Source organism: Protopterus annectens, chromosome 1.part1, assembly GCF_019279795.1.
Source record: "Protopterus annectens isolate FY-2018-M chromosome 1.part1, PAN1.0, whole genome shotgun sequence".
Taxonomy (NCBI): Eukaryota; Metazoa; Chordata; order Ceratodontiformes; family Protopteridae; genus Protopterus; species Protopterus annectens.
In genome coordinates this window covers 632,247,514-632,267,609 of record NC_056726.1, presented here as the reverse complement: position 1 = coordinate 632,267,609, position 20,096 = coordinate 632,247,514, and the positions used below count along the sequence as shown (strand labels likewise).

At 39.9% G+C, this 20,096-nt stretch overlaps 1 protein-coding gene across 1 annotated transcript in view; it reads right to left on the bottom strand.

Moving 5' to 3' along the window:
• Positions 1 to 10,781: 10,781 nt before the first annotated feature.
• The window catches only part of ASRGL1 (asparaginase and isoaspartyl peptidase 1), a 757,546-nt gene continuing 748,231 nt past the window's right edge, over positions 10,782 to 20,096 (bottom strand). Inside the window, exon 7 of the mRNA XM_044077290.1 lies at positions 10,782 to 14,651. Coding sequence (XP_043933225.1) covers positions 14,434 to 14,651 — 218 coding nt within the window. The 3' untranslated portion in view covers positions 10,782 to 14,433. The remainder of the gene's footprint in view (positions 14,652 to 20,096) is intronic.

Sequence of the window (20,096 nt, the reverse complement as noted above, 5' to 3'; positions counted from 1 at the left end):
CCTGAAGGAAATAAATCCTAACCTAAAGGAAGGGAATATAGGGTAGGAGACAAGTATAAGTATAAAAACTATACCCAAAAAAGGACAAATAGAAATTAAGGGGAAAAACTCTGACTAATCTGACAGAAATTGAAAACTTTACCTGAGCTGGTAAAAAGGAGACCTCTTCGTGAAGCGGCAAACGAGATCTGAGGTAGTCACGCCTTGCATCATGGGATATAGGGTTGCCTCGAGCTGGTAAAATGAGTTCTCGAGCTTAGCAAGTGCCGAGTCGGAGCCGAGGATCGGCTACGAACCCATCCAGCAAGAATGAAGGCGAGTTTGACAACTTAACATCAAAACTTACCAGTGATTTATCTGACTGTACCCCACAGCGAGATGAATATCCCCAGAGTATGGATACACCAAAAAGAAACACTATATACCTTGCAACTGTTGCAAGAAGAATGGGGTTGGGAGGGTGGCCTAATGTTTAAGATGTTTGCCTTACAAACACAAGGTACAGGGTTTTAATCTCACTGGGGATAATTGGCTAGGCTTAAAATGTCTCGCAAGGGCAGTTAGCCTAGTACTAATCTATGAACCTATGAATCTATAAAATGATGAGAACAGACATCAGCTTTATACGGGAAACGTCTTGACTTTAATAAGGACTAGACATCTGCGTGGCCTGAAGGGGTAGGGTGCTGAGCTTACTTTCTGCAGCCAAAGTCCCAGTAGTAAGAAGAACACTATCCAGTGTCTGAAGAACAAACATGGAGCTTGTTTTTGCCACTAGACAGTCAATGATTTGCTAATAAACATGAGGCTGGGAAGGAGGAGTAAGTAAGCAGGGCAACTGATAATAATAAAAAAAGAGGACTAATCAAAGACATCTTCCAACTTCTGTAGTCTCCAGAAAAAGCAAGCTCTTAATACGTGAAGAATATGACTGTCACTGTTGAAGTAACATCCTGACCCCAGGTGCAAAATGGGAAAAAGGGGATGAGGATGGATGGATGGATGGATTTAAAAAACAACTCTATTCATGAAAAACAATGGAAACCAAATGCACACTAATCAGTTATAAAATTTTGTTCCTCCTAAAACAATTTAATACAATGTGTATAAGCTGATGGTATATATACATCAAACAACAGCCAGTAACTAGGGGAAATGCTGTCATGCCCATATAGCACTCTGCAGCAAAACCATTAAAATGGAATTAATACCCAGTGTGCGAGCACAAAACAAGCAGAAACATTAAATATTCTCTTGTGTATACACAAAAAGTATCCATCAAAATATGTGGATAGGATGCACCAACCCAGCAAGTTTCTTCAGAGATCTAAAATCCAGATTTAATCACGAAAAGTACAGTTGTGTAAACTTACAATAAATGTAGATGCTCGAGTGCATTCACTGTTGTAGTTATCACATTTGGGTTATCCTGCCAGGGGTAGCCCTCAGTCGGCCTGAATACCAGAGGCATAGTGTTTCTGCGTCGGTTGCTGTCACTCCAGGACTGACGTCAGGTCGTCAGAGGTATAAAAACAGGCAGCTGATGCCATTACATCAGTTTTTCTTGCTCTAACTGTCAGAAGCCCCCAATAGGAGCTAAGTTATGGTGGAAGAGCACCACCAGTAGAAAGTAAATACCAAAATTTCCTTGTAAGGAGAGAGAGAGAGAGAGAGAGAGAGAGAGAGAGACAAGGGGATGGAGGGAGGGAAACCAGGACTGCAACACTGAAAGCACTTGAACATCTACATTTATGGTAAGTGTACATAAACTGTACTATGTTCTTCATGTTTCACTGTTGCAGTCATCACATTTGGGTTGATTCCCAAAGCTGAAGAAAAGGGTGGAGGCAGTCAAGAAGACTGGGAGATGGCTAGGATGCCCTGAAAGACTTCAGTGGCAAAGCCTGCCCTGGATTTGGAGAAGATAGGCAGGTGATAATGCTTGGTGAAGGAATGAACAGATGTCAATGTTGCAGCCTCCAGTATGTCCCTAGTGGGGACCCCTTTGAGAAAAGCTGCAGATATTGAGGTTGCTCTTGTGGAGTGTATCCTGACCCCCTTTGGGGGTGGTTTTCCATGCTGTTTGTAGCAGAAATGGATGCAGTGCATTATCCATTTGGAGACTGTTTGGATATGGCCTTGCCCTCTGCTCTTGTAGCGAAGTTGACTAGCAATTGGTCAGTTTTTCTGAAAGATTTAGTCTTGTCCAGGTAGAATCTGAGCTGTCTGTGCACATCTAGAGAGTGCAGAATCCTTCCCCCCTTGTTTTGTGGGTTAAGAACAAAGGTGGGCAAATGAATGGATTTATTGAGAGCCACACTGGACACCACTTTTGGCATGAATGATGAGTTAGTCCTGAGGGAGACCATGTCAGCATGGAAAATGATGAAGGGCTCTACAGCCATAAGGGCTTGTAGCTCTGATACTCTTCAAGCTGAAGTGATGGCTGAAGCAAGGCTGTCTTCCAAGAGAGAAATTTTAACTCTGCTGAAGCTGCAGGTTCAAAGGTGGGCAGAGTGAGCTTTTCCAGCACAAAGTTAAGGTCCCATTCTGGGGTAGGCGCTCTTCTGGGTGGCCTTAAGTTCTTAGCCCCTCTTAGGAACTGTTTGATGAGAGGGTGTGAGAAGAGAGGAGGCTCTGTGCTGAAATGAACAAAAATGGCTGAGTCATGAATTTTAATAGAAGAGAAGGATAGACCCCTGTGTAGTAGGTCTGCCAGGTAATTCAGGATGAGAGGTAGGGAGGGCTGTGCATTTCTGTCTCCCATAGCCTGGATCCAGGTGCAAAACCTTTTCCACTTGTCAGCATAGGATTTTCTAGTGCTGGGTCATTTGGCCTCATGTATAACATCTAGAACTTGTTTGCTTAGGCTGGCAGCTTGAGGAGAGGTCAGGGAATAAGCCAGGCTGCTAGGTTGAGGGTCTGCAATTGGGGATGCATGAATTTTCCATTCCTTTGTGTCAGGAGTGTTGGGACCTGAGGTAGGTGCCATGGTGGCAGGGGTGACAGGCTGCGCAGCAGTGGGTACCAGTGCTGGCATGCAAGTCTGGTGCAATCAGGCTTGGCCTCATTTTTTTCTCCCTTATTTTGAGCAGTACCCTTGATATGAGTGGTAGACGGGGAAATGCATAGACCAAGAGGTTTATCGATTGGAAAGATAGAGCATCCACTTTCCAGGCTTTGCTGTGAGGTTCCCTGGTGCAGAATTTGCTGAGCTGATGATTGGAGTGTGAGGCAAAGAGGGCGACCTTTGGGGTGCCCCATTTCTGGGTTACAAGGGTGAAGGTTCTGTGGTCTAGCTGCCACTTGTGTGGGTCTAGCAGGTTTTTGCTTAAGTTGTCTGCCAGAGAGTTTAAAGAGCCTGGCAGGAATTGTGCTAGCAGGTGTAGTTGCATGGCTGAGGCTGTGTGCCAAAGGGTCATGAAGACCCTGCAGACAGGATAAGAGTGAGTCCCTCCCTGCTTGTTGATATACCACATCACTGTGGTGTTGTCTGTTTTGATCAGTAGAGTCCTGGGGAGAGTAGAGGTCTGAAAACTGTCAGGGCATGAAGAACAGCTAACATCTCTTTTTGGTTGATGTGCAGATGTACTTGATTTGGGCTCCATTTGCCCTGAATGAACCTGCTGTCCAGGTGAGCACCCCAGGCATAGTCTGATGCATCTGTTGAGAGGGTCTGAGCAGTCTGGGGTTGTGAGAAGGGAAGTCCCTTGTGGTTGCATGCTGCTGCCCACCAAAGAAAATTTTTCCTTAGACAAGGTATCACTGGTATAAGAGTTTCCAGGTCTTGAGAGTGCTGACACCAAAGGCTTTTAAGGTAGCATTGTAGTTTCCTCATATGCAGTCTGGAATACGGAATGAGTAGAATACAAGAGGCCATGAACCCTAGAGCCTGCAGGATCTTCCTTGTGATTAACTGGGTTCTGGTGGCTAGTTGAGAGATGTAGTCTGTCAGGTAGGCTTGTTTTTCTATGCCATCTGGGATGCTGTGTCCAGGCTTGCTCCCAGGAATGCAATTTTTTGTGTGGTTACTAGTTTTGATTTATTTTTGTTGATAGTATACCCCAGGGACATCAGTAAGTCCTTTACAAAGGTCAGGTGCCGTAGCAGCTTTTTCTGACTGTCTGTCTGAATCAGGCAGTTGTCTAAGTATGGGTAAATTTGAATATTTCTTTGTCTGCAGAAAGCGATGGTGGGAGCCACACATTTTGTGAAAACTCTGGGAGCAGTAGATAAACCAAAGGGAAGCGCAGAGAACTGAAAGTGTGTAGATCCTGCACTGAAATGTAGTTATTTCCTGCATGGTTCCCTGATTGGGATGTGTAGGTAGGCCTCTTTTAGGTCTAGGATGGCTAGCCAAGCATCCCTGGAAAGCATAGGCAGAAGCTGCTGGAGGGTGAGCATTTTGAATTTTGGTATAATTAGAAAAGTGTTTAGAATGGATAGATCAAGGATGGGGTACCATGCACCCTCTTTTCTGGGTTCATGAAGCGTCTGGAATAGAAACCTTGACCTATCTGTTCTGCAGGAACATGATCTATTGCCCTCATGGAGAGCAGGAAAAGGACTTGCTTTTTGGCCTCTGCCCACTGGTTTGGAGGAAGATCTGGGAACCTTTTCGGGGTTGGCAGAGTGTGGAAATAAAATTTGTATCCCTGGGACACTATGTTGAGGACAGAGTGACCGTTGATAATGGTGGCCCAGTTGCTTGTGTGGAAGGAGAGTTTTCCTCCTAGGGGCACAAGCAGGTGGGCAGAGGAAGGGGGTGGTAGTGTAAAGTCATTGTGAGGTCTTGCCATAAGGGGGTGGCATGCACTCCTTGTTTTTGTAGAGGAGGAACTCCATTGCTTAGATCTCTGCATTCCCTGGGGCTGTTGGGTGGGTCTGCTTCCACTGGGTCTGGGCTAAGCTGGCCTGGAGGGGGCAGGAAAGGGTCAGTGCTAGGAGGGGCAATGCCTGCTTAACCTCGGTGGCTTTACCTGTAAGAAGTATTTAACTGTCTGCATAAATTTAGCTTTTTCTTCCATCTTTTTTAAGACCTCTTCTGCCTTGGTGCCAAATAAGTTGTCTTTAAGGATGCGTCCAATAATTTGGATTTGACATGGTCTGGCAAGGTCTGTTCCTTAAGCTAAGCATGCTTTCTAAGGACAGAACCAGTGACTGCTGCCCTGCAAGATGCTTTTAGGGCATCAAAGCCACATTGTAAGGTGTGCTTAGTTACTTGACTTGGAGAATGCATTAACTCTTGTTACTCTTTATTTTCGGCACAAGCTAGAAAAGAAGATATTTTTTGTTTGAGGAGGTTCAAGGTATGCTGCTGCTATTTCAGCATGTGGAACTGACAATTTAATGCTCTAATAGCAAGAGTAGCCGAGGTGTATACTTTTTTACCCCATCTATCTAATGCTCGGGAATCCCTATCCAAGGGGGTGGGATTCTTACCTGAAGTTGCTTTGATTCCTTTAGGTACTTGAGAGATGACCTCGGAGTCAGCAGAAGGATTTTTAAAAAGAAATTTGTGAGAGTTAGGGACTCTATAATACCTGTTAGGTTTCCTGAGAACAGGAGGGAGGGTGTCAGGAGACAGACTGGATTCCATAAAAACATCATCCACAACATCCAGGACAGGAAGAATGGCCAGATGTCTGTGCTGTGGTAGATATAAGAATTCCCTGAGCCTCTTTTTTGACTGAGGATAGTCCTGACATTTCCATTGGAAATGTTCCCTTAAAGTATGTAGGGTTTCCCCAAAGGAAAAGTCCTCGGGTGGAGAGGCTGAAGGGATGGATTCCTCTGCATCAGAATCCTCATAAGTAGAGAGAGGTTGCATATCTTCATATTCAGATGCATCAGAATCATCAGACTCCTGCTCAGATAAAACTACTGGAGACAATGCTGAATAACACTGCACGGCAACAACGTAAATGAATAAAGCTGGTGTGGAAGGCAACCACAATAACTCCTCGGCTCGGACCCTAAGCAAATAGTTTATTAACGCAAAAACAGACAAATCATAAATCCCAGGTTAAGCGCTTTCATCTGACTCTAGCAGACTTCTTCAGAACATAGGTGTACAACTGCTTTTCAATTTAAACACATTATGGCACCAAAAAGCCACTTGAATCAAGGATTTAAAGGTGTATATACAAACAAGTATTCAAAACGCACAACCTTTTTACGAGGATTCCTGTCCTAACCAAATAAAATAAATTGCCATCTTGGATAAACAAAAATACATAAGTTATATATAATATCCTCTACAAGAAAGTCTATTTAATATAAAAAATATATGAATATAGGTGTAAAAGTGCTAGCGAAATGATAGACTGTCTCCTGGGGACTAATATCAAATCTAACACTTGATAAAAACCTGACACTTATAATAAACCTACCAAGTGATAATGGCTAGAAAACCTGAATATAACTATAAATGTTGACTATATCAAGTGGTAGTAATATATATAATAATTTATTAATTTTAAAAATTATTTATTGATAAATTGATGAGTTCAGATGAAAGCGCTTAACCTGGGATTTATGATTTGTCTGTTTTTGCGTTAATAAACTATTTGCTTAGTGTCCGAGCTGAGGAGTTATTGTGGTTACCTTCCACACCAGCTTTACTACTGGAGACAAGTCTCTTTTTCTTTTGGAAGGGGTAGCCTGGCCTCCCCTAAAAAGCATTATAAGGTCTTCCACCATTTTAAGCATTTGAGACTAAGGCAAGGAAGCAGGTGGCTGAGCTTGGGTCATTGGTTTTTTGGGTGTGGTTCGTACCCTGGGCCTTAAAAACGCAGTAATTTTCTAAAGAACTGAAGATGCAAAAGAAGTCGTCGGGTCTGTGTCGAGCATCAGTAGTGCGAAGTACCTCCTCGGAAGCTGGTGCCTGCCCAGTGGCTTCGGACCCATCCAAGGTTAGACATCTGCAGGATCCTTAGTCAAAAAAGAGACTCGAGGCATACCAAACTTCAAAAGGGTCTCGGTAGCGGCCTGCAAATCCACGGAAGCGGGCATCAGGGCTGCTAAAGTGCCTCACTGAGGACCAGAGAACTGACGACTAGCTTATCGAAAGCATTGTCAGCAGGTTTGGACCTGTGCCATCTGTCTCTGTCTTTATCCTTACTTTTTTTGGAAGATCAGTAGTTGGAAGGCTTACTGAAGCCATATTGGAATTTGAGGACTGACAGCAAAAAAATCTAGCTACAATAAGGGCCCGACGATGTAGAGTTTTGGCATTGAACGAATCACAAAAGCAACAGCTGGAGACGTCATGGTCTGGGCCAACAGGTGACGCAGTAAGAATGGAAGTCTCGGTGTGGTATTTGCTTTCCACAGGTGAGACAATTGTTAACTTTTTCTGACATCAGTTAGAGCAAGAAAAAAGGATCCCCAGTGGGGTGCTTAGCTTTAGTAAACTTCAACTTCAGTTTGGAAATGAAATTCAGGTAGCGGCCGACCTGCACTCATGTGAACTGCTTCTGCATCTGGCTCTTCGGCAAGAAAGACTAAAGTAATGGTGTCGGCTGACTGTTTTTATATCTCTGATGACCTGATGTCAATCCTGGATTGACAGCAACCGATGCAGAAATACTAGGCCTCTGGTATTCGGGTCAACTGAGGGCTACCCCTGGCAGAGGATAACCCAAATGTGATAATTACAACAGTGAAACACGAAGAACATCTGTAGAAACTCTTGGTGACACAGCATGTCCTCAACATCTCAGTTCTATAGACTACCAGAAAAGTGAGGAAAGATTTGATAAGGTCCACGCAATCCCAACCAAAGCAGCAACAAAAACAAAGCAAACCAATGAGCTACTAACTGCATGTCAGCCTACAACATGACTAAAACATAGTCAGACCTGATAAAATGACAGCACACGACTGAGATGGACAAAGTTGACATCAAATCTGATTAAATTAATGTTTACAAAATGTTAATACATTAAAATATAAGAAAACGTCTTGCACAATGACAAGCATTGGAGGCTGCACTTCAGTATCTGGTGCTTGGGCTCAGAATGAGCTGTAATCAAACATTTACATGAAGGCAGTGCAAGTCTCTAGAAGGAATGATGACTTCTGCCAGCTGTTACTGATTCCCCAGGAAATTAAATCATCGGAAAATACAGGCTATAGCTGGTAAAAGGTATTGTTGGGAAGGATCTGACAAATAAACAGTCAATGGGAGGCAAAAACAAAAAAGCCATAGTTATGCATGACCTTCTCCATTAAGCATTTACCTTGTTGAAAACCACATGAACACGGGAACTAAGATATGGTTCTACTAATGGCCTCCATCATGCGTTTTCCTTGGTGAAAATCATATGAACACAGGAAGGGCCAAAAGGAAATATTCTGTGCTGAATATCCAAAAAGAATCAAAGAAACATTTAGGGTACATAAATAAAAATGCTTCAGTAGGCAACCACCATATCTCTACACATGCAGTTATGGCATCCCCCAGGAAGAGGAGACACTGGCATATGTACAGTGACTTCACACACTTAGTGAGAAAGATGGCACTACTGACGTCCAGAATTAGATGGCTCCACTTGAGAGTTTCACTAATATAAACAAGTAGAAGTGTTTTGGGTTTTTAGTACCATGATGAGAATGGACCTGATTTCTAAATCAGAGAATGATTACAGTTCATGAAATTAGTGCTGCTTCAGACTTTGATGTCAAACAACAGTGCTTGTCTCAGCACCCACAATGTGCCCAGAATGGGCACATACAGGTTGCATGAATTGGGTGCATATCTAAATAGGACGGCAAATTATTACTTTTTTATTAGCCATGTTGTTCCTACTACTATTACTAGAACTGTCTTGATATATTTCTTCCTCATTGTTCTTGTTTTTGCTTACAAATCCTTGTATTTTATGACTCTGTGGCTCTCTGTATGTAAGACACTGTAATCAGTGGCTATACCAATTTCAATAATACTACTTTTGTCCTTTTTTCTTGGACTACTTTATCTGGTTTTATCATATCTATTTTTTGAATGGTTTGTAATAAGAAGTTATGTCTTACCATAACGTTCCATGTTAGTTGTCTTCTTCTCGCCTTCTTGCTGGTGGATGGGTTCGAGCCTCCTGGCTCGACTAAACCTATATCTCGAGAGCTATTTTACTTTTGCAGCTACGACTGATATCATATCTATATCGCGAATGATTCCATGTGATATAAACCATCAATCTCTATAACGCTTAGAAATTCATGTTTCCAATGCTTCTCAGCTATTTCATATTATAGTGTTTGCACAATCCCTACTGCAACAGTTATCCCACATTATTGTGCCTTTTGGTGTACAAACAGCTTAATGCATTAATGGCAAGACAAAACAGCAACAGTGGCCAAGAATCTCACAGGAATAGCCACCTTTGAATTTCAAATCCCTGGGATAATAATTTGCCTTTTGTCGTGGCTCAACTGCAAAGTGGTTTGCCACTGTTTTATGGTCACTGTAATGATCAATATAGGATGCATCTTATACATCTGTAAGCATTTCTTCTTATATGAATGTCCAGTCCAAGGAATACAAAGGTCACGCAGACAAATTAATGAAAACAAGGAAAACCTAACAAAGCTAGAGTTTTCACTGTGTTATATGTTAAACCTCCTGTAATAGATGCCCATGGGATATATGCAAATGACCCTTTAAGGACATCAAGTGTTTCTGCTATATGGCTTCTGAATGTCCATCACTTTTTAGTTTTTCTTTTTTAGTCTTTATGCCTATATTCAGGCCAATAAAACCAACCCCCACTAGCTGTGGACATGCCTGTTTTGGCCTTCTTATGACTTTGTCAGCACACCACAAGTGGACTGTCGGACTATACTTGAAAAAACACAGGAGGTTTAAGAAATCACACAGTAAAAACTCTAGCTTGGTTAGGTTTTTCTTGCAGTTTTTATTCATGAATGTTGAATGCTCTTGGATACTTTTTCCATGCCATACATAAATTCTTCCCCATTTTACAGATTTGTATTATGGCTTTATTTAGCAACAAATGATCCTTTGTTCCATACATCTTTCTCTTCTTACTCTTTTATTTTATTGCCATTCTTCATAGGTTCATAGATTAGTACTAGGCTAACTGCCCTTGTGGGCCATTTTAAGCCTAGCCAATTACCCCATGTGAGAATCAAACTCTGCATCTTGTGTTTGTAAGGCAAACACCTTAACCATTATGCCAACCTCCCTATTGATTGTTTTCAAAATGACTAAAAACTTTGCATTAGTTTGATATATAACTTGCATATTTCGAAAGGCAAGTTATCGGTCTACAGTTCTTAGGATGGTTTCAGGTTCACTCTTAAGGAGGAACTCCTCCAGTGCAATGAGGACAACATACAAGTAATGCATTCAGCCAATGATATCAAGTTCCACTCTCAAGCAACAGACCTGCAATGAGTTTAACTAGTGATATGAGCAAACAGAACAATAAAAGGAATTATGTTAATTTGGCATTTTAATAGAATCTTCTAAATGGAGAATGCTACACGAAAATTTGATTATCAGCAGATGGTAAGTAGCCAAAATCATTAGCCCTCATGCAGATGTTCTGAATACAGGCAAATACCAAGTATGGAGATTTAAATTTTACAAAAGGGAAAGGGCTGGATGATATCCAAAGGATGACCCACTCTAAAGGTCTGTTCTCATGTAAATGTTAAGATACAGCCTGGCTGATGTACTTGGCTTGTTAATCAGACTTCATCCTTGCAAACATGTAATAATGAAGTGGACATTTAAGTGGAAAAAACTCCAAAACTGAAGTCCAAAAAATTTATTTAAAAATCAGCATCAAGTGCAGTGTACATGTACAATGTTAGACATGCTACTTCAAAAATGGATTTTTATATAGCCTTTGAAAATCTACATTTTTTCACAGCTCCTGGAAACCTTTTCAATATAAGAGGCGCAATCTGGAAGTGTGATACATTTGGGTTTCGTAATATGCACACGTTTCTGACACTAACATGCAGCACTCTCCCTATCTGCACACACACATACAATGTTATATTGTGGTAGACAAATAATTTAAGTTTCAATGCCTTAGCTTTAAATTAATTTAAGTTTTCTATGTAATCTACCATTGATTGTTTAATGTTTTTAGTTGCTCCTTTTTTCCTCCATTGTAATCTACCCTTTTGGAATCTAGCAGCTTCTTAACTTTCATCAGATCCAAGGACCTAATTGTATTTCCTGCTTATATTTCCTTACATTTTTATTTAAGTTTTCAAACTTTTTTCCTCATCTCCATGTCCCCCTGTTCTCAGTCTCTTCTAACATTTAATTTGACTACCCAGTTTGCAAAAGGTTTTCTCTTTAAAATACACAGAGGGAACTGCCAGTGTTTTTCCTTCACTTTTTTCTAACTTCAGCTTTCAGGAGATCATGGTCCATTAATGTAATTCAATTAATTATTTTCTGCTGGAGTAGATACAGGAGTTCCTTTGTTATAGAATATCCATCTAATCTTACCCATGTCCTGCATCCTTCTTTACCCTGTCCAATTTTGATACCTTCTTTCTAATGGTATTCTCACCCTTTTTGACTCTCCTGACACATTTTTGTTGCAAATCACATTCCAGTCCCTGCTACCTGTGTAATACCCTGCTAAAAAGCTACCACCTGCATCAGTATTTGTTTTATCTCTAATATTTTGTTCTACAGGGAAGGTACACTACTACTAAAATTATACTTTTACCTTCACCAAGCACCTTCTATCATTATATACCTCCCCAGCCTATCACAGATGTCCTCATGTATTTGTATTTCAGCAGTCTATTTTAGGTTCACTGGTCAATTACCAGGCTAGCTGCCATTGTGGGCCACTTCAAGTCTAGCCAATCTCTTTCAAAGGTGAAAATCAAACCTTGTACCTTGTGTCTGTGAGGTAAATATCTTAACCACTATGCCAGGCCCAAAAATGTTACTAGTACAACAACTCTCTACATTTCTCCTGCCAAACAACATCTTAGTTGTCTTACCAGCTTCTCATATTCCTATAAACTAGGACAAGTCTCCAACAACCTAACACCTGCATTTCACTGTTTTCAATATATCTTAATATCTTCTCTGTTTTGCTTCCATCTATTAGACCATGAATATTCCAAGTCAAGACTCCATTTCCATTTCTCATTTTCCCATTTTATTTAAATGTTGACTTCATCTTTTATTTCCATCCTTTTATTTCATGTATTTTTAGTTATTAGACTTCATTGGCCTTGTTTCTTGGTTTGAAACCTGTATTTTAGCTGGTTGTTTATCTTCTTAACTAAAACATTAAAAAATATCAAAAAACGTCTCTTTCCATGACCCAACTGTGTTATAACAATACACATCATACAATAGGGGCATGTTTTCCTTCATTTGACCCAGCACTCTCCTACAGCTGCTCAAAAGATTCAGTAACCCAACCGCTTCTTCCCGCAAGTGTTTCTAGGCTAACCTCTTCTTGTAAACTACTCTCCCCATGGTTTTTATTCTCAATTAGCTTTCTACTTTTAATTTCCTAGGTTCCCCTGTACACCTTTATATCTATATCCCTGCACTTTTCTTCATTTCCTTCTCTACGTGCTACCAATAATCATTTCTTTCTCCATCTTTGGGTCACCATTATTTAAATCTATGCATACTGTTCATGTTGCCCTTTAAATGCTATGCCTCCATGCCTGACAGTTTGCCAATAAAGTCAATATTGTTTACAGTCTAGAATAATCAGAATGTATCACACACTTCCATCTATCTCTTATGACCAAAGTTGTGGATTTCCCCTTTTCAGTCACTGCTTATCATATACTATAACCCTTCAAACTCTCCTGCTTACACACTTATTCTGAATGGATCCTACCATTTTTAAAGCAAAAGGGAATTTCTTTTCATACTATTACTACTGTTTTTGTTGTAAAACTTGTTAACCTTTCACTAGTCTGTCTTTTTGTGTAGCTACTGAGTTACAATACCTTCCGTCTTAGTCCATGGTATCATTCATAGTTTCTTCTCAGTATAAAACAATACATCACACTCACTACCATCCCAACTAAAAAAAAAAGTGATGTAAACTTAACCCTCAATTCTTTGAGCAGTTCCATAGTACAATTAGAGCTCAGACAATTTGTTCTGTATGTAAACAACTGTTACCGTAATGCTACAAAACTTTCACTCTTCTATACAGCAAGAACTAGACAGACATGTAAATGTCCACTTAAAGTACTTCCTCTAGTATTCCATTCAGTTTCTCAACAGATTCCTCAAGCATTTCAACCCTCAGTAACTCCCTTACTGTTTGTATTTTCTTCTACTTGCTACAATTTATCAAGCATTTTCCTTTGAAATAATGGGAAGGGCTTCTCAGGAATCTTCACTGCAGTATGCTTATGGTTGTTTGTTTGTTTTGGTAACCTTGCAATACAGATCCTTCTGCTGCTGTCCTCTCAAACCCCACCTCCAGTTTATTCAGCTGATTTAGCATTTACTTAGGATCTGAATATATTTTTCTCCCTAACAGAACACTAAAGAAAGTTAGATATATCATCTTGAATTGCTGGTTCATTTCCCTGTACTTTTTAACAGCTGGAATAACTATAATCTAAAGTCTGTACAAGAGTAATCACTGTCTGCACATATTCTAGCATCTTAACTTTAGAAACATTTCCTTTTTCCAAAGTATTAAAAGAATTTCCCCATTCTGTGCATATGATTCAAATTTCACTAATAAGGGTCTGGGCTGCTTTTTGGGCCACTACGTGGCAAGTCAACTCAATGTGAGTGCTTTCAGGAATCATTTGTACAGCCCCCTAAGTACCACTTCATACAGTCTGTGTAATTTCCTCCTCTTTTGTGTTAAGGGATGGTTGAAAACAAATGTGGTCTGTTTAGGATCTGTCCCAGAGCGCCACAGATTTTTCCAACATATGCTCCTATATTAATTCTGCCTTTGCCATTCTCTCCTTGGTTACTTGCTGTCTTTTCAAACCCACAACGGCATTTGAATGAGTGGCAAGAGTCACTTCCATTACTTGCAGTTTGCTGTTATTTGAGGCAGTGTAATCCACAGTAGTGCTTAATAGCAGTTACTTTCATATGTAGTAACTGGAACAGAAAAACTCCCAAGGAACCAGGAGGACAGGGAAAAGACTGAGCAGTATATATTCCAATGCTTTCTGAGTAGCAGCCAGTTATCCTAACCAGAGATACATTTCTGTGTTCATGTTAGCCGTAATGTACTGTTGTGGGATCTATAATTACACACAACAGCCACAAGCAAAAGTAAGCAAAATAGTTCTGGAAAATAACATAGTTAAAACAAAAATATGGTCAGTAGCTTTGCACAAAAGGAATGCCATACTGAAAATATTCTTATTAACCAGATAACAGTTTAGAGCAGAGTTCATTCCCAGTAATGCCCAAGGAAGTTGTTACAGAGGTACATCTGAAATGCTACAGGTATGCAGTTCCCCTTGAGAAAGGCCATAATGGAGCTGGTCATCCTTTACAGCAGCCCATGACATGTGATCGGTAGTAAACACTGCAGCATAGTCGCCAGAATTGTTTACAACTATCAACCCTGCCTTAGACTGTATTCTGTCTAGCATGTACTTTAATGCAGTTTCAGCTGCCTCTCTGGGTGACTTTCCTGAAAAATAAACAAAACAACAGTGAACAGTGTTAATTGTTTATACGTTAATTCAAAATGCTGTTACAGAAAAATCAGCCCACATAAGTAAAGTAAATCTTTATGAGCATAAATCTCTAATTTTAGAATTGAAGCATGATATTTTGCTTGCATTTATTAAATAAAGGCAGAACGTAGGGATATGCAACCCACTAAATAAGGGAATTACACAAAAAATCTGATATTCCCAGCCATCGTGCAGACAGACATAAACTCTGCACACTACTCTGTACACAGTCATTCTGCATCAAGATTCAATGACACAGATCATGATCCATAAAGACAGTGTAGAAATGCAAAACATTTTTTATGCAAGGCACACAGCATACAGTGGTGCACAAAGCAATCAGGTGCTCAATTCTTTCCTGCCGCCCCCTCAACACACACCCACCCACCCCCACCCCACACACACACACACACACCAACAATGCTATACTGGATTGTCTTGCATATGAGTGCAGCACAGTGGAGGAAAAACTGAAGTATGCAAACTACACAGATCTTTATTGCAATGAGCCCTGTTGGCCTGCCTGGCTTGATTCATGAAAATAATCAGGAGGTCTGATGCAGTGTGAGCTCCCACTTGTAGAAGCTCACAAATGTCACTGTATTCAAGTGGGAAAGTTTGACTGGGGTAGTAGGTTTGTTTGTACCACAGGGAACTCCATTGCTGACACTGGGTCTCCTACTATGTAACAACGTTTTTTTTTTTTTTTGTCAGTGCTAACTTGTTGCTGTGCACTGTTTACTGAGTAAGACAGTAGACAAATTGGGACTACTAGTCCGTCAACTGCACCACCACCACCATTATACTGTAAGCAGCTCCTCCTGCAGATATGCTATCTCACTGTTCAGTCTTATATGATCTGGCAGAGGGACTGGTTTGTATCTGTACTCCATGCATGTACCACAATGTATAAACAATGGGGCAAGATGATGATCACCATCTCACCCTACTATGTACAAATCTTTATAAACTACTAAGGGCTTTGGGTAGGCAGATATAGTGAGCACCAGAAGCACCAGTGTTTATGAACACATCCCAAAAATGCCTTACCAATTACTACAGGCAGTCCAATACTTAACATACTTTAAAGATATCTTTCTTCTGCTGACATTATGACTTTAGAAGCTTATAGACTGAGGGCTGTGCATAGCAATGAAGCAAAACAGCCTGGGTTTCAGAATATTTAGCTTAAAATAGTAAAAGTTCCTCTTACATTTTTATGTACATGTATACATACCTTTACTAATCAGAATTTCAGAAGCAAACAGAATACAAAGTTCAGTATACATTTGATGCCATATACTGAAGAGGAAACCAAATACTGTATGACTAACATACAACTGTGATGATTCCAGACTATGTGCAACACAAAAATAGTTACAGCTGCTTTGATAAGTGAATTCCATGTAGGAACAACCCTAAATTTCCTTTGCTTATACTGCCATACATAACATGTATACTCCTACAGTTCCAGCTGATCTACCAGTGGACTTACCCGAAGGCTCTCACACTCAGGTGCCTGGCACTATTACAGTCTGTAATATAACTCAATTACAGTCAGCAAGCCTAGCTTACTAGTCCACAAGTTCACCACAGCCACTTGCAAGTGCACACCTCTTTCAAACTAAGAAAGAACACTGAAGATATGACATGCATAAGGCTAGCAAGCAAATACTTACCTGATTTATGGGAAAATCCCAACAGCTGAGAATAATTGATTGCTGGGTTATCTATGTTCAGGGAGGCAACAGGCGGTATAAGGGATCCACCAAACTGGATACCCTTGTAGATCAAGATACATGGTAAAAACATATCTAATAAATCTGTGATCAGGTGTCCTCTATGACGGGAATAAAGAATGGGTGGAACCCCAAATAATAAACAACCAAGGTGCTTGAAAGCAGAATAAAGTCTAATGGCCAAGATTCAGAGGATGAGGCTTAACGTATGTGTACAGGTAGAAAAGGAAGTTTGACAACTGGAGTCATGGTCATGAAATAATGTAGTTGGCAGTGCTCTCCTTCACCAGACATTGCCATAATACACAAGTCTACAATGTAGATAGTCTTCTACCCCTTAACCATGGGTGATTAGTTATCGTGGCACCTTCTGATAAGGTTGTGGTAACAATGATTTCCTGTGTCTTTTTTTAATTTTAAAATCAGAAAAACTACAATTCTGAAATTAAAACAAGACTTTCCCATTCTCAGAATACTTCACAGATAACTACTTTGTCAGCAAAAGGAATTTATTTACTTATTTTATTTATTAATTATTTATTAGCATTTGATTACTAGGATAGTCCACTGAGCTGTGAGTCCCCAGAGAGAAAGGCTCCAACACTACAGTGCATGTAACAATCTTGTATAATTAAACTCTTGAACAATTAAAATAAATTGTACAGACAAGTTAATCTTTCAGAAAATCATTAAACATACAAGTGTGAGTAGTTACATACAAAACTTACATAGATGAATACAAAACAGCTTGAGAAATTATCCAGATATATTTAGTGTGAGGATATTAACAACTGATAGGAAGTAGAGGTGAATATGATAGGAAATTTGTCACTCCAAACAATTAATGTAAGCTAAAATCCAGAGTGTGATAGTGTAGAATAATATGATAATAAGGCATATGTTACATACAGGGAACATTAGAAGAAATTCAGTAGTAAGTATAAGGGTGTAAGAAGAGCTGGAAGTATAAGAGGTCAGGACATACACACAGAGGAAAATTAGAAGCAATTGAGTAGTAAGCACAGCAGTGTGAGAGGACCTATGAAAGTGTAGGAGGTCAGGACTTAAAGGTGGGAGGTGTGAAGCAGTTACAGCTGGATGAGAACTAGTTATGTAAGGAAGTTTTAAAAGGTGCAAGGTTTTGGTTGGATCTGACTGTTACAGGAACAGAATTCCAAAATAAAGAGTATAACAGTTGGCCTGCAGGTAGGTTTGTTTTGTGTATCTGTAGAAGTTGTTGATTTTCAGATATATGTGATCTTTTGGGTAGTAGTTGAACAGTGAGAAGAGGGAAGGATATTCTGAGGGTTTGTATACTATTTGGTGTGTAGTTGTTAGTTGTATGTAGGAGATACAGTGTGCTAGTTTGAGCCATTTAAGAGAGTGTTATGATGCACAGTGGTGGGCAGAATAGGAGGCATTGGTAGAGAATCTAGCAATTTTGTTGTAACAAATTTCAAGTTTAGATTTTAGGGTAGAGAGTAAGTTGGGGAGTAATAGAGAACCATAGGTTAGAGAAGGTAAGTAAGTGATGGCAAGGGTCTTTTTGCTAGTAGGACTGTGAAAGTGCTTGTGCCTATACAGTATGCTCAGTTTTTGGAGATATTTTTTGTTAATAGTCTGTTGAATATGAAGGTCAAATTTTAGGTGTTCATCTATTATAACTCTGGTAATTTAGTGCGGGAGACTAGTTCAATTGGTGTTTTGCTTTGGGAGAGTATAGTAAATTGGTCTTTGTTTAAAGGGGTATTTTCCTTAGGAGTAAAAACAATTATCTTGGTTTTGTTAGGGTTGAGTAGCAAGTGATTTCTAGTAAGCCAGTTTTTGATGGAGGAGAAAGCGAGTTGAGTAATATGTAGGAGCTTGGGTATGGATTCAATGAAGCAAATGATAGTTGAATCATCTGTGTATTAAATGAGAGATCCATGAGCTAGTGATGCGTGTAAATTACTGATGAAGATGCTGAATAGCAGGGACCTAATTCAGACCCCTGGGGAACATCAGTAGGGCTGGGGAGATAAGGAAAGAAGGAGGAATTCTGTCTAACTGCTTGTTGCCTGTTTAATAGATAGTTTGCAAACCAATTAAGTGAAGGGCAGGAGAGTGCAGTTTGTGAGAGTCAATTTAAAAGTGGATGAGAAATGGTATTGAAAGCTTTTGAAAGGTCCAAGAATATAGAAGAGACAGATTTACCAGAGTCCCTAGCCTTGTTGATTATGTCCATGAAAGAGATTAATGTGGTACTTGTGCTGTGACCTGGTCTGAAGCCATGTTGTGTAGGTGACAAAATTGGTTGTTGGTGAGAAAGTCAAGCAGTTGAATTTGTATAAATTTTTCAAGAATCTTGGAGATAGAGGAATGTACAGCAATAGGACGGTAGTTAGAGAGATCTGTGGGGTCACCACCTTTGTGGAGGGGTAAAATAAATGACATTTTCCAGAATTCTGGTAAGATTCAAGGACAGATCAATTTATAAGTATGCTAATGGGGTAAGCAATTGCATCAGCAACTAGTCTGAGGTATTCAGTGGGCAGATCATCTGCTGCATTATACCCAGGTTTGAGCCAGAGGAGTAGTCGTTTTATGGTGATAGTGGGGATGGGTTTTAAGGAGGCAGAGGATGTTGGAATTGTGGAAATTTCAGTAGAGCTGAGAGAAAATGGTATGGTATGGGAGAGGTATAGGAGAGGTGGGAAAGACATGAAGGGCTTGTAGTAGTGGAGTTAGGGTCTGTGTGGTGTTGGGTGAAGTTAGTTGTGATGTCAGATATAGTGCTGATAAAATGGGAGTTAAAGAGATTGGCAATATCTGGATGACTTTTGTTATGAAAAGGAGTAGGCTTAGCTTTTGTGCCAGGATTTATAAGGGAGGAAATTGCTGTCCAGAAAATGTTGGGGTTATACCTGCTGTTGGACTGCTATTTTAGGTAGTATTATTTTTTGTCTTTGGTTATTTATTTTTTAGCATGGTTGTGGAGTTGCCTGGAGTCCTGTGGCTGGATTTTTAGGGTTTCTGCCATTGTTTCCAGATTGTATCTCCATTTTGCATTAACTGTTTTCTTAATTTTGTTAGCTATGGGGCAAAATTAAATTTTATCCTTTTCATATGGGGTGGGGGAGCAAGTTTATTTAGGGTTTTAAGAAATAAGTTATTAAAGTAGTTTACTGCTTCATCTATGGGAATGTTTTTTAGGATATTCCATTTCATGTGTTTCAGTACATTGATAAAGGTTTGAGGGTCAAAGTTAGCTAGGTTCCACGTTTGTTTATAGTGATGTTCTTTTTGAAGTGAAGGACATGTTCTGAGCATGACATCTGGGAAATGACTGTTTAGAGTATTTGGGATAGTGCCTGTTGAGGAGATTTTATTTGGCTCACTGACCAGTATCTAATCTAGGATGGAACCTTCCATGTTAACTTTGTTGAATCTGGTAGAAGATGTGAATAATTGAATAAAATGGAATAATTTAATATTAGTGGAGGGGAATTTTGAGGAGATGTTTGACCAATTAATATTTACATCACTCAGTATAATACTTTCATTCTTGATTGTGCTAGACATCCATGCAAGGAGCATTGTAATTGATGGTTGGATAAAAGGGCTTGGATTATTGTGTTTTTACATCTGAAGAAGTTTGTATTTGGATGAAAAATGCAGTTA